This window comes from Gavia stellata, unplaced genomic scaffold, assembly GCF_030936135.1.
Source record: "Gavia stellata isolate bGavSte3 unplaced genomic scaffold, bGavSte3.hap2 HAP2_SCAFFOLD_42, whole genome shotgun sequence".
NCBI classification, from domain to species: Eukaryota; Metazoa; Chordata; class Aves; order Gaviiformes; family Gaviidae; genus Gavia; species Gavia stellata.
The window spans coordinates 1,656,055-1,668,750 of record NW_026776913.1 but is presented as its reverse complement, the minus strand read 5'-3'; the positions used below and the strand labels follow the sequence as shown (position 1 = coordinate 1,668,750).

The window sequence follows — 12,696 nt, the reverse complement described above, 5'->3', positions numbered from 1 at the left end:
TTTTGGTCATTCAAACTCATACTGTATTCCCTTAGGAGGAAATGACTCTATTCCTCTTCTCCACAGTCAGTCAGAAATGATGTTCTCAGGAGACCTTCCTGCTGCATTGTCAGACAGAGACAAGGCCATGCAGGTGCCATGATGGCCGGTACCAAGTGGGAGCTGCCCGCAGGCTGCACTGGGACAAGGAGCTGCTGAGGTTGTCCTGTGCCCAAGGGGTCTCTACAGCTCAGTACAGGTGTGGAGGCCACGCTGTACACGCAGCACAGCACAGCACGAACTGCTCGGTGCACAATGGTGTTCGGGTCAGGATCAGTGATCAGGTTTCCCTGGGAGAAGTCTGCGCTCCACCCCGGTGCCACAGCTGAGGTGCTGCAGCCCAAAGGTGCATGGCCAGGAGGAGCTGGAGCACAGGCAGGAGGAGCTGAAGCCCCAGGACTTGTCACGCTACTGTGATGGTTTGGGATTAAATGAGATGTGGTGGCACAGCTTGCTGAGCTGGGGTGCTGCAGTGGAGGGATACAGGCTCTGATGGAGAAGGTGACAGGGAGGACGAGAATCGGGGGAAAGCACGCTGTGTGAAGGAGCAGCTAGGATATATGGACCTCCTCTATGAGATGGGCAACAGGTTGGGCCAGCTTCTGTGAGTGAGGATGAGAAGAGAAGTCAGTAAGGGTGACATGGTCTTGGCACTCATAACCTACATGGTCAGGGAGAGGAAACAGCAATAGTCCTCTCTCAGCAAGCCGAGGAAGTCTCCAGGTTAAGGAGCAGGTTCCTGTGGGGGACTGTAAGTGCCCTGGCATTCCCTGGCCAGGCAAAGCAACAGGATGCTGGCAGCCTGGAGGCTCCTGGGACAAGTTCCTAACAGAGCTACAAGGGGGATGCTCACCTGGAGGCGGTACTGGCAAACAAGGAAATAGTGGGGTCCCAGGTGTCAAAGGAAGGCCAGCAGCAGAGCACAGGCTGGTGGACTCCAGAGGAGAAGACTTTGATATACAGGGGGGACTTATACAGGTGGTGCCGTGGGAAGCAGCTCTGAAGGGGGAAGGAGCTCAGGAAATGTGATAGGCCTTGCAGGACAGCCTCTTCCGAGCACAAGAAGGATCTCTCTGAATACCTATGGAAAAGAAACATTCATATGTTGACCAACATTGCTATGATGGCCAACTGCATGCTGGCTTGTATCAGAAACAGTGTGGCCGGCAGGACTAGGGAAGTGATTGTCCCCCTGTAGAGAGGTGGGTGCTGGTCTCTTCTCCCAAGTGACAAGTGATAGGAGAATAGGAAACAGCCACAAGTTGTGCCAGGGGAAGTTTAGACTGAATATTAGGAATAATTTCTTCACTGAAAAGGTTCTCAGACAGTGGAACAGGCTGCCATGGGACGTGGTTGAGTCAGCATCGCTGGAGGTTTTTAAAAGACCTGTGGATGAGGCGCTGAGGGACATGGTTTAGTGGTGGACATAGCAGGGTTAGGTATACAGCTGGACTTGATGATCTTAAATGTCTTTTTCAACCTAAACCATTCCATGAATTGATGTTTCTATGATCCTTGTACAGAGTCCGCACATGAGTGCCACGCATCGATGCCACCATTACAGAGAAGGAGACAAGGCATTTGACCAGGTCGTTGAACCCTGGAATCGGTATGCCATGCTTCCTGAGGTTCCCGCAAGCACCTAAGCTTTTGTGCAGAGAAGTGTGAGTCCTCTTTAGGTGTCCTGCCTGTCTCCCGCCCCATGCTGTGCCTTAGGCTGTGAAGAGAATCAAAACCAACTTTATGACTCAGTTAGCTTCATTTTACATGCTGAAATGCAGGGCAGATGAAGGCAGCTCTGCGCTTCCAGGCTCTCAGCCACCCAGTTAGGACTTCAGAGAACGGAATTGCAGGTAATCTTCTTGTGCCAGTGTACACCACATCAAAATTTTCCCTTCCTTTATACCTTTTCGCTAACCTGGGATCTGCCCGTTGGCTGCCTTTGGTTAAAAAAGAAACTATTCTTCTCTTCCACCTCCCCCTCCTCAAAAAAGCAGAGAAAAAAGATATGGAGCATGGATTACTTAAGGGCAATACTGTAATCTTTAAATTATAAGAGAGAGCAAAGATAGTACAACGCATTCCAAAACATCCTTGAGAGCTTCCTTGTTTTCACTTGTCTCCAAAGCTTAGCCTGATTAGGTCTTGAAAGGACTACCTCAAATCTCTGCAACCCAAATCCCTCCAACCTTCTCTTAGCCAAGGTCTTTTAGCCCCGGACACTTCTGCCCGTCACTTCAGCACACTGTCCAATCTCTCTTTTTCAGCTGGGTGACGTCAAGGTACTCCATTGCAACACCTTCCCTACAAAAGTCTTCTCTCCATGCTGATCCCACTTGGATCATGCCATGTTATGTACGGCTCCATCCTCCTCTTGCAGAGCTCCATTGGATGGGCAGTTTTCCATTTCTTTCATGCCCATTCACCTTCACAACATTTTCTCTTGCATGCATACCACATATTGTCTGAAGAAGCACATTTACCCCCCACAGCTTCACTCCTTTCCCACTGCAGGCTGAGATATTTCTCCTCTCGGCGCAGACATTGTGCAAAAATGCTCCATATATGGAAACCCACTTCAATGCTGCATATTCATTTGGGCTAAAAAAAAGATAATAAAAATATCCCGAGCTAGTTTCTCAAAGACACATTTTCAAAGCGGCAAAGCAGATTCAATACAGAAATGCTGAGAGCCAAGTTACAAAGAGAGAGGGAAAAATAGGTGAAGACTCACAAATTTGTCTACACTCACAAATTCTCTGTCAGTCAAGAGGAAGTCCCACAGCCTGTGGGACATTTTCATGAATTGACCCTCTGGGAAGTTTTGTTTCTTGGGCCCCTTGGCTCGAGCCTGTGGCATTGACATTTCCAGGAAGAGGAAAAGTTCTGGTTCAGCTATCAAACTTTTGCCCATCCTGCCTGGAGATCCAGGAGAGTTGTGTCACACAACACCCAGTGTCATAGTGAAGACGGAGGCAGTGTGAATTGTCGTGGTTTGGACTCCAATGGAAACTCAACGCCTGAGCTGTCAGGACCACATTCCTGCAGTTCGACAGAAGTTCCCTGACACGGCTGTGAGTTCCGACCTAGTTGGCAGAGTTTTTCACAGCCCTCACTGAGAAGGGCAGGGTGTCAAGGAGAGGAGAACTCATTTCCATTTCCCAAATACCAGGGCAGTGCCCAAACCATCCTTCCCTTGCCCCCTGGCACCCCATTGCTTGAGATGCTAATCTGCTGGGGCTTCTCTCAGAAAACCTTCAATAATCCTTCAGGTGCTTGTGTGATTTCCCTAAGAGTATCAGTAGCTAAAAAAAAGTAGAAACCACACCAAACCAAACCCCCAACATTAATCTGCCTAAATATAATTATCTGCAGCATAGCAGTTTGCATCTCTGGTGGCCACTCTGGGCAATGCCAGTTAAATCACTATTTGCATTGTCAGCCATTAGACCTCATCCTCAAGGACAAATCTACAGCAGTTCAGAGGAAAGGTGCCCTTGAAAAGTCATCTTTTGTGTCCCCCAGGAGGCACGAGCACTGCTCATTCCCCACTCCAGAGTGGCAGAAGCTGGATCCCCTTCTCAGGACAGACTCCTTGCCAGGAAGCCACAGGCATGGGGGGAGCTCCCCTGGTTCTTATTGGCACTTCACTCACATCCCTTTTGGTGTATATCCTCCTTCTCTGTGTCTACTCTTCCCACACACAGGAATGACAGAAAAACAAACATTTCATAGAAACTTGTCATAAAGTCCTTGTTAGAGGCAAGAAGTCCCCCCATGAAATCTGGAGGGAGCCCGGAAGATTGCCTTAAGCACCAAGAAGAGCCAAGAAGCTCAAGGCCTCTTCTGAAGTGCAGCAAATTCTTGCAACCAAGACCTGAGCCTGGAAGTGGGAAGGAATTTCTGTCTGTGGGTGGAGGAGGAGTAAGTGTGTTGTGGGAGTATGTCAGGGCTGAAGGCCCTTGCGCAAATCAGAGATGATGGAGACATTCCCACCTTGTGCGCTTGCCTCAGCCTAGGAAATGGGGAGAGCCTGCTGCTGGGGGTGTGTGTGCTCAGTCATGCCCCATGAGCTGACCTTGCTCTCTTTTGCAAGGAAGAAGAAAACAGGAGGACTCGGTTTGCAGTATCTAAGTCAGAGAGTGGGAAACAAATAAGTAATTACATTGTTGGAGGGGAGTCAGAATATGAGAAGGAAAGAAGGGGGAAGTAATGATTTCTGTGTTAAAAAATGGGGAAACTGAGACCCAACTTGTGCATCTTTCCTCTGCGCAAGGATCTACTTTTTTTTTTTTTCAGAGGGGCTGAACCTATCAGAGTAGCTTTCACAGTTGTCCTCTGCTAGGAAGCCCAGAGAACAAGAGGGATGGGATTCACTGAGTTGGATTTAGACATGTCCAGTGGAAGGGCTTGATCCAGCTGCCCACTTCTCCCTGCCAATAGGGAGATGCCCTGAGGAATCCCAGACATGCAGGAATGCCACGCCTCAGCCTGGCTGGGTGACAGAAGAGAAAACAGCATGCTTAGAGTCAGTTTCCTCCCACTCCTGGGCAGGTCCGGCATTTCAACAGCTCCCACTTGCAGGATCACAACTGGCTTTACTTTAAAGAAGGAAGAAAGCCAGGCAAGTTTTTTACACTCTTCAAGACCAGACCTATATTTCTTTAAGACACAAATTCCCTTCTCCCGCTTCTCATTCCACAACCAGTCCCAAGATTCTGCACTTCTAAAGATATACCTGGTACACAAAAGAGGCACTTACGAGTGGTCCCCACTTGATCAAAAGAGATCCACCACCTGTTTATTCCTGGTGGATCACAACATGTATGAGCTCTCAATGCAGGCCACAGTTTTTCTGAGTGCATTTCCAAGAGCCCCCTCGTCCTCCCTGTTCCGCAGGCTGCAGAGGAGTGGATTGACCAGGGGCGTGAGGATGGTGTAGAAAAAGGAGAGGACTTTATGGAGCTGCCTCAGGGAGGCTGTCCTGGGTGTCATATAGACAAGGACGAGGGTGCCATAGAAAACAGTCACCACGATGAGGTGAGAGGAGCGGGTGGAGAAGGCCTTCTGCCTCCCCATGGTGGTTGGGATCCTCAGGACTGCAGCTCTGATGCAGATGTAGGATACAAGTGTGAGTCCAAATGGGAAGGCTCCACACACATGGGTGTGTCCCAGTGGGTGGCTCCCCAATTTGGCACAAGTCCCTGATGATTCCCTGTCTCAAACTTCATATCTTTACAGCGAGTTAGAGATGGCCGAGGCAGTCACCTGGACAGCCCAGAGAGCTCCTGGAATGGAGGAGCCCTTTTACTCAGTCATTCACCCCACCTACACTGGGGTGCCTTGGTCCTGAAGGTGCTTCCATGGGGAGGGTGCCTCAGATTCACTGCTCGCTCTAAATCACATCCCATGTAGATGGCTGAGAGACAACTGTGAGAGAGCTGAGGGATTGAGATGGATCCCTAAGATACGAGCAAGATGGAGAAAGAGACAGCGAGAGATTAAGAGAGTTGAGAACATAAGGGACATGTCTTGGCACCCTGGCCCCATACACTCTGCCCCAACCTCTGCCTGTCCACTGAGGTGTGTGAGTGCCCATTAGCTTATGCCCCACAGCTCTGACTGCACTGACCACCACGCTGCCTGTATCTGGGTTCAGCAGTGTCAAGGACACAGAGAGGGTATCTAAGGAAAGAGGAGCTGGAATGAGAAGACAGGCAGGACAGGACTGTACCAAGACACATGGTCTCTCTTCATAGCTGCCACTGTGCCAAGAGCCACTGGCACTAAATGGCAACACTGTGACAGGGATTAGAGAAGAGGAGAGGTTTCCTTTTAATTTTGGAGAGACTTTAAGGAACAATTGTAACCCTCATGTCTTCAAAGGAGGGCCCCGCTGAGCAAGAGTCCCTCCCTTCTGCAAATGACCACGCGTTGCCCGGTATGTGGCTCAGGGCACTTGGCATTCCCTATGGGAAAACGAAGCTGCCAAGTCTATGCTAAGTACAGTTCTCCTGAAGACCACTGTAGGAGGAGATGATATCACCTTCTAGAGTGCTGACCCTTCCCCGCTATCAAAGGAGGCCAGAGAATGAACTCATCTTTTTAGACATTAAAGTTATAAAAGTCTATGTCTGAACAAGCTAATTCCACTGAATGTGCTGGATTAGCTGAAGTATTGGCTCTGGGAGCATTGTGTCAAGGACTGGACATTTCTTTCACCAAACGTGAGTGATCTGGAGACAGGTGCACTGTTACTCAAAACTACATTCCTGACCAATATTCTAGATTCGGGACCAAATTAGAAGAGAGGTCATTCTCAACAGTTCAACTGGACCGAATTTCAGGCATGCTTTTGTTCTGATCAGGAGGTTAACAGAGATGTAAGTGCCACTTGGTCCAGAAAGCAAGCTGTTACTGTTCTCTTCATTGTGTTCCACCTATTTTCTGTCATTTTCTAAAGACTAAGAGGTTCAGCAAAGATCTGCCACCAGAATAATCAGGAAGCCAGATTTAGGAGCAAGGCGAAGTTGCATGAGAACTGGAGGAGGGTGAAGCTTGTTGAGAATTGGGTGTGCCATGGAGGGATGAAGTCCTGTGCTTGTTGCTTTCTGTCTTGGTTTCCACGCTTAGAAAATGCCACTGTGGTATTCACCAGGGTTTGTAAAGTGCTTGTAGGTCATTTCAAAGGCATTGCTATGTAGGGTCGTCTTATGATGACGTGTTGCAGAAGAGAGTCTGGTGTGATATTCGATTAAGGAGATCTTACACTGCTAAGAAAGAGAGGTCTCATTTCTGCAGATGCATCATAACCATGTGTTTGCCCTCCCCACCCCTCTCCCCTTTCAAAATCCACTTACGACACCTCTCCTCAGGTGGAAAAGTGGTTTCTGAAGATTATCCCACTTCTCTTGAAACCTGCCTTGAGAGCATCTTCCATCAGCTGGTTCCTGAGGCTGAAAATAAAGGGACTCAGCAAAGGAGTTGGCACTGTGTTGAGAAGGGCCACTGCCTTGTTTCAGGAAATGTGGTGACTTGAAGGCTGGACATACATGAAGATGCAGCCCAGAAGGGAGTAGAAGTAGCACTGAGTTAAGCAGCCTGGGCAGGACATGGCTTTGCTGGCCATGCACAAGTTTTCTACGGCTTTGGGTATGATGGATATGGTGATGAAAACCTCCAAACTGGAGAGGTTACAGAGGGAAAAGTTATGTGGGACTGTGGAGGTCTCTTTCAGCAAGAACGAGGGAATGATCGGCAGGTTTGTCCCTAAGATCACCAGGTACGAAGGCAGGAGAGCGATTGCCATGAGGCGCTCCTGATGGTGGAGGGAGGGGAAGCCCAAGAGAAGGAACTCTGTGACAGTCGTATGGTTCAAAATTTCTGCATCCGAGCTGCAGTGGTGGGGGGCATGGGGAGAATAACCCCATACATCAGGACAGGCTGGGACGTGAGCAGCTGAGGAGGAGGGCCTGGGCACTACGAGGGACGCCCTACAACGTCCCTACGTACGGTCCCTATGAACAAGGGCAGCTGCACGTGGGGCTGTGTTAGGAGGAGTGTGGGCTACCCAGACAACTTGAGAGATCATCCCCCTTGACTCAGCACTGGTGTGGCTCCACACACATGGGTGTGTCCCAGAGGGTGGCTCCCCAATTTGAAGAAGTCAGGAGGAACTAGAGAGTGTCGAGTGCAGGTCTGCCAAGATGGGGTACGGGACCGGGTGCACATGACCTGTATGGGGCGGCTGAGGGACCTGGGCAGCATTGACCCAGTGACAGAGAGACTCAGAGCAGTATAGGATTAGCCTGAGACTGCTGGAAAGGTGGTTTCAGGGATGATGGAATCTTTTTTTCGTAGGGGGAAGCGGCATGAGAAAGAACTTATAGCACAAAGTGCAGCTGGAGAGGTCCAGACTGGACACAAGGAAAGAGAAATGTAACTCGAAGGGCAGTGCTGTGGTATAAGAAGTCACCCAGAAGGAGACTGGATCAACCCAAGGCTTTGTGTTGCAAGGGACAACGAGGAAGGATGGAGAGATATCAGTAAAGGAAGATGCTCAGGTGAGAGCCAGGTGGGGTAGCAGGGTGGATGTCTACAGCCTGCAGAGAGAGGTGCAGGTGTGGGAGACCGTAGGACAGCCTATGGTGGAGATGAGAGAGGGATGAAGAAAGTCGGAAAAGCCCCCAACAGAGATCAGCTCTTTCCCTCCTCGGCTGTGGCTGTTGTCTCTGCCACTGACACCCATGAGGAAGCACCTTGTCCTTACAGCACTCGGGGCTCATTGCCTCCCCTTCCCCACCTGGGAGCCTGGGAGGTATCCTACCGTAGTCCTGCCCTGGGCATTGCCCATCCCCACATCACACCGCCCCAGGAAGAGCCCTGAGCAATGTGTGAGGGACTGGATCTCCCTTCCCAGGGGCTGGGGGTCAGAGCTTGGCCCTTTGCCTTTAGGTAACACATCCAGGGTTACTGAGAATCTCTTCCTTCACATTGCCTTTGCCTACCTGTCATCACTGCCTGGAGTTTTCTGCTCTAAGCAGCCCCTGGGGAGGCTTTGTCAGCAATGTCCCTCCGTGGGACCCATTAACACTGCAGGAAACAGTGGAGATTGCATCAGACACTGACTTCTTGAGAGGTTTCTTCAACTCCCTCTCCCTGTCTGAGGTTCATGGACTGGGCACCAAACCCACCCGAGGGGTCATTAAAACACCTTGAGATGGTCCTCTGCTGCGAGGCTGTGCCGGGCTCCTGGGACAGAGGGAGCTCATGGCAAGCGGGCAGCACTGCTGAGCGACAGCTCTGCCCAGGAGCAGCTCCTCTGCAGAGCGCAGCAGGGCTGAGGGCACTGCCTGCAGGCACCGAGGGGAGAAGAGTGAGGCAGCGAAGGGTTTAAAGGCAGTCTGGAGGGGGAGGATGCTGAGAGCGCAAAGTAGGAGAAATCTTCACAGCCCTTGACACGGTAAGTCTCTGGGTGCAGGGCAATGCAGCTGCAGTTCATGGAGGGCTCTCGTAAAGCTGGCATGGTACCCAGGAATGTCACTCCTGTATAGAGGAGCAGGAGGTGCTCCAGAGCAGGGCTTCCCTGCTGCACCATCAGAGGGACAGGGCATGAGGGCTGCCTTCTGCCAGGGACGGCTGCAGGGTGTGAAGGTGGGTGTGCAGCCAGGGGTGCCCAGGGCTGTCCTTCCGAGCAGGGTCCCTGCACCCCCGGGGCTGGGTGCTGGGGCAGGGACTCTGCCGCCTGCCAGGGTCAGCACTCAGCCTGCCCGGGGAGCTCCCCACGGCGCTGTGGGGAGAAGCTGGGGGTGGAAGGAGAGACCAGTGCAATGGCAGGGTGCTTCTGCTGTTGAGAGGGTGCTGTGTGGGTCAGGGCTGCCCTCAGCTCCAGATCACTCTGAGGACATTTGCAGAGGGTTGTTCACCTCCTCAGCAGCTGGACCTCCAGCGTAGGACCAGTGCATGTGTCCTACAGTCGATACACAACAAATATGCTAAAAACAAGTGCCCTGCAGTGTTGCTATCTGTGAGGTAGAGAGCACGGCTGGGTAAGGGGACGGCTTCACTGCATGCCCATCAGCCTTTCTCTCCTTGCTTCAGTTTTTCAGACCACAGACATATTATGTATTTCTACACCTGCCTGTGGTGCTCTCAAATCTCAGGAGTTGGTGTGGAGGGTGAAGGTCAGCTTCTGTTTGGGGGGACACTGCGCCAGGTATGTCTTCATGGCAGGTAGGTGCCTCAGTTTTTTTTAAACTGTGAGGCACCATGTCGCTCAGTTGGTGGGGTTGGGGAATGAGCTGACTCAGTCCTCATTCAGCTGAGGGAGGGGGATTTCTATGGGAAATGGCATAGGTTTTTCATCAGAGAAGTCCTTCTCAACTTGTCACTGCCTTTTTCTCCTTGCACAGGTCCCCATGCCTGGAGGAAGAAAATGTCCAACAGCAGCTCTATCACCCAGTTCCTCCTCCTGGCATTCGCAGACACACGGGAGCTGCAGCTCTTGCACTTCTGCCTCTTCCTGGGCATCTACCTGGCTGCCCTCTTGGGTAATGGCCTCATCATCACTGCCATAGTCTGCGACCACCACCTCCACAGCCCCATGTACTTCTTCCTCCTCAACCTTTCTTTCATCGACCTGGGCTCCATCTCCACCACTCTCCCCAAAGCCATGGCCAATTCCCTCTGGGATACCAGGGCCATCTCCTACTCAGGATGTGCTGCCCAGGTCTTTCTGTTTCTCTTTTTCATTGCAGCAGAGTTTTCTCTTCTCACCATCATGGCCTATGACCGCTACACTGCCATCTGCAAACCCCTGCACTACGGGACCCTCCTGGGCAGCAGAGCTTGTGTCCACATGGCAGCAGCTGCCTGGGGCAGTGGGTTGCTCAATGCTGTGCTGCACACAGCCAATACATTTTCACTACCACTCTGCCAAGGCAATGCCTTGGACCAGTTCTTCTGTGAAATCCCACAGATCCTCAAGCTCTCCTGCTCAGACTCCTACCTCAGGGAAGTTGGGCTTATTGTGGTTACTGTTTGTTTCAGTTTTGGGTGTTTTGTTTTCATTGTGCTGTCCTATGTGCAGATCTTGAGGGCTGTGCTGAGGATCCCTTCCGAGCAGGGATGGCACAAAGCCTTTTCCACGTGCCTCCCTCACCTGGCCGTGGTCTCCCTGTTTATCAGCACTGGAGTGTTTGCCAATCTGAAGCCCCCCTCCATCTCTTCCCCATCCCTGGACCTGGTGGTGTCATTTCTGTACTCGGTGGTGCCTCCAGCAGTGAACCCCCTCATCTACAGCATGAGGAACCAGGAGCTCAAGGATGCCATCAAGAAATGGTTTTCACGGACACTTTTCAACAGCTGAGACCTGCCATCTCCTTCACACATGATTCCCAGTGCATCCCGTAGTGTGTTAGAGCTTTGTTTATTCACTCTGTTGCTGGTTTTGTTGTTGTTATTTCTCCCTGTCATTTTCCTGCATGACTGTTTGAATTTGTCCCACTACACCTGAGGCAGGAACGTGCTCTCTCTCATCTGGCCACCTCAGAAAAATTTGTGTAACTCTGGCTCATATCTGACTCTCTCACACTAGCTCTGTAGTAAAATGGGGTCTCCCCTGAACGCTTCCTGCATGGTTGGCTCTTCTTCCAAAGCTGCTATCAAGCAGAACAAGAGTCCAAAAGGGCCCATTGATCCACGGATATGGGAGCAAAAACCTCCTTGTCACATTATGACCTCTTAGAGACCAAGGGATGGATTTTGAACTGATCTCTGGGTGTGTCTAGTGACAGTGGGGATGGTGAGTGTCACTGAGGGACATACCCAGGGCTGAGCCATCAGGGTGAGCATCTCCTGCCTCGAGCAGGAGAGATGGACAAGACAATGGTCAAGTCTCTTCCAACCTGAGTTATTCTGTCATGCAGTGAGTCTTTTCCTTGGAGACAGAAAAGGCAGAGGAAGGAGAAAAGACAGAGAGGCAGAAGTAGAGATGAAATGTGCCAGTATAAAGACAGAAGTTCTTCTGAGCAATGCTTCTCCAATTGAAGAAATGATAAGAAAATTTATTTTGCTGAGGGGCTGCATAAAACCACTCACAGAGAGCGAGGGAGTGTAATCAGCTTGCCCGTACCTGCCCTTGCTGCTATTAATAAAAAACTATGAAGAAAATCATGAAACTTCATGAAAAGCCAGCCATGCTGGAAAGGAAGATTTTTCCAGGTATTACATCGAGTTCTTTTCTGCAGAGGTTTCCAGTTTTCTCCTGAAAATCTACTGGATTCAGTTACCCACACAGAGGTGGTCGCTGTCCTTTGGAGCTGAAGCACCCACGTGGGAAATGAATCCCATGACATCTGGGAGCCCTTCTGGAGCCTGAGCTGGTAGGCAGGCAGGGTACCTCGGGGTGGTGGAAGACATCGCCTGCCTTCAGCGCCGCTGGGCAGCGCTGTGACGAGGCCTCTCCAGCACAGCAGCACGTTGTGTCCCCTTGGGTGCTGGCTGTGAGGTCAGGTCTGAGCAGCCAGCGGTGGGAATACAGATACTCTGAGGTCTCGAAAGCCATTGCAATTCTGCCCCCAACAAGATGACAGATTTGGGGAGGTCAGGGGGAGCTGGGACAAGATTTGGAGGAGGGCAGAGAGGTTTGGCCAAGAGAGATGAAAGGTTTTGAAGAGGAAAGATGCATTTGGGTAGTTTTGATGCCACCACGATACTGACTGAGAAAACATTCACGTGAGGCCTTTACCCTCTTTCTAAGCAGTAACCTCAAGCCCTAACCCTACCCCAAAATGGCACCCTTCACCCTGACAGGAACCCACTGCTCTAATCCCTAACCTCAAACCTTACCTCTAAACCAAAGCCCCAAACCAGAAACTCCTCCTCCTACCCTGTTACTCACTCCAATTCCCAGCCTTTATCCCTGCCATTAAATGCTAGCCTTGACCCTCACCCTCCCCACAGCCCCACACAAACCCTAATCCACAAAGCGAGCCCCTCCCCTGGCACTAACTGGACACCCTCAGCAGAACACCAAACCCTCCCCAAAGCCCAACAGGGCCAAGGTCTTTGTCCTCTGGGCTATGGCAGTTGCCTCTGCTACTGACACCTACCAGGAGAAACCCGGAGGCTCTGGACTTTGGTTCTTCCTCGCCCCTT

The 12,696-nt window shown here is 51.1% G+C and overlaps 1 protein-coding gene across 1 annotated transcript; it reads left to right on the top strand.

Moving 5' to 3' along the window:
• Positions 1–9,973: 9,973 nt before the first annotated feature.
• Positions 9,974–10,906, top strand: LOC132321471 (olfactory receptor 14A16-like). Its single transcript, XM_059834964.1, has one exon. It carries the CDS (start codon positions 9,974–9,976, stop codon positions 10,904–10,906), a length of 933 nt encoding a protein of 310 aa, XP_059690947.1.
• The last annotated feature ends 1,790 nt before the right edge of the window (positions 10,907–12,696 follow it).

Bases quoted from the DNA above. Each gene is read 5' to 3' on its own strand.
- LOC132321471 (XM_059834964.1), top strand. From the start codon at position 9,974: ATGTCCAACAGCAGCTCTATCACCCAGTTCCTCCTCCTGGCATTCGCA.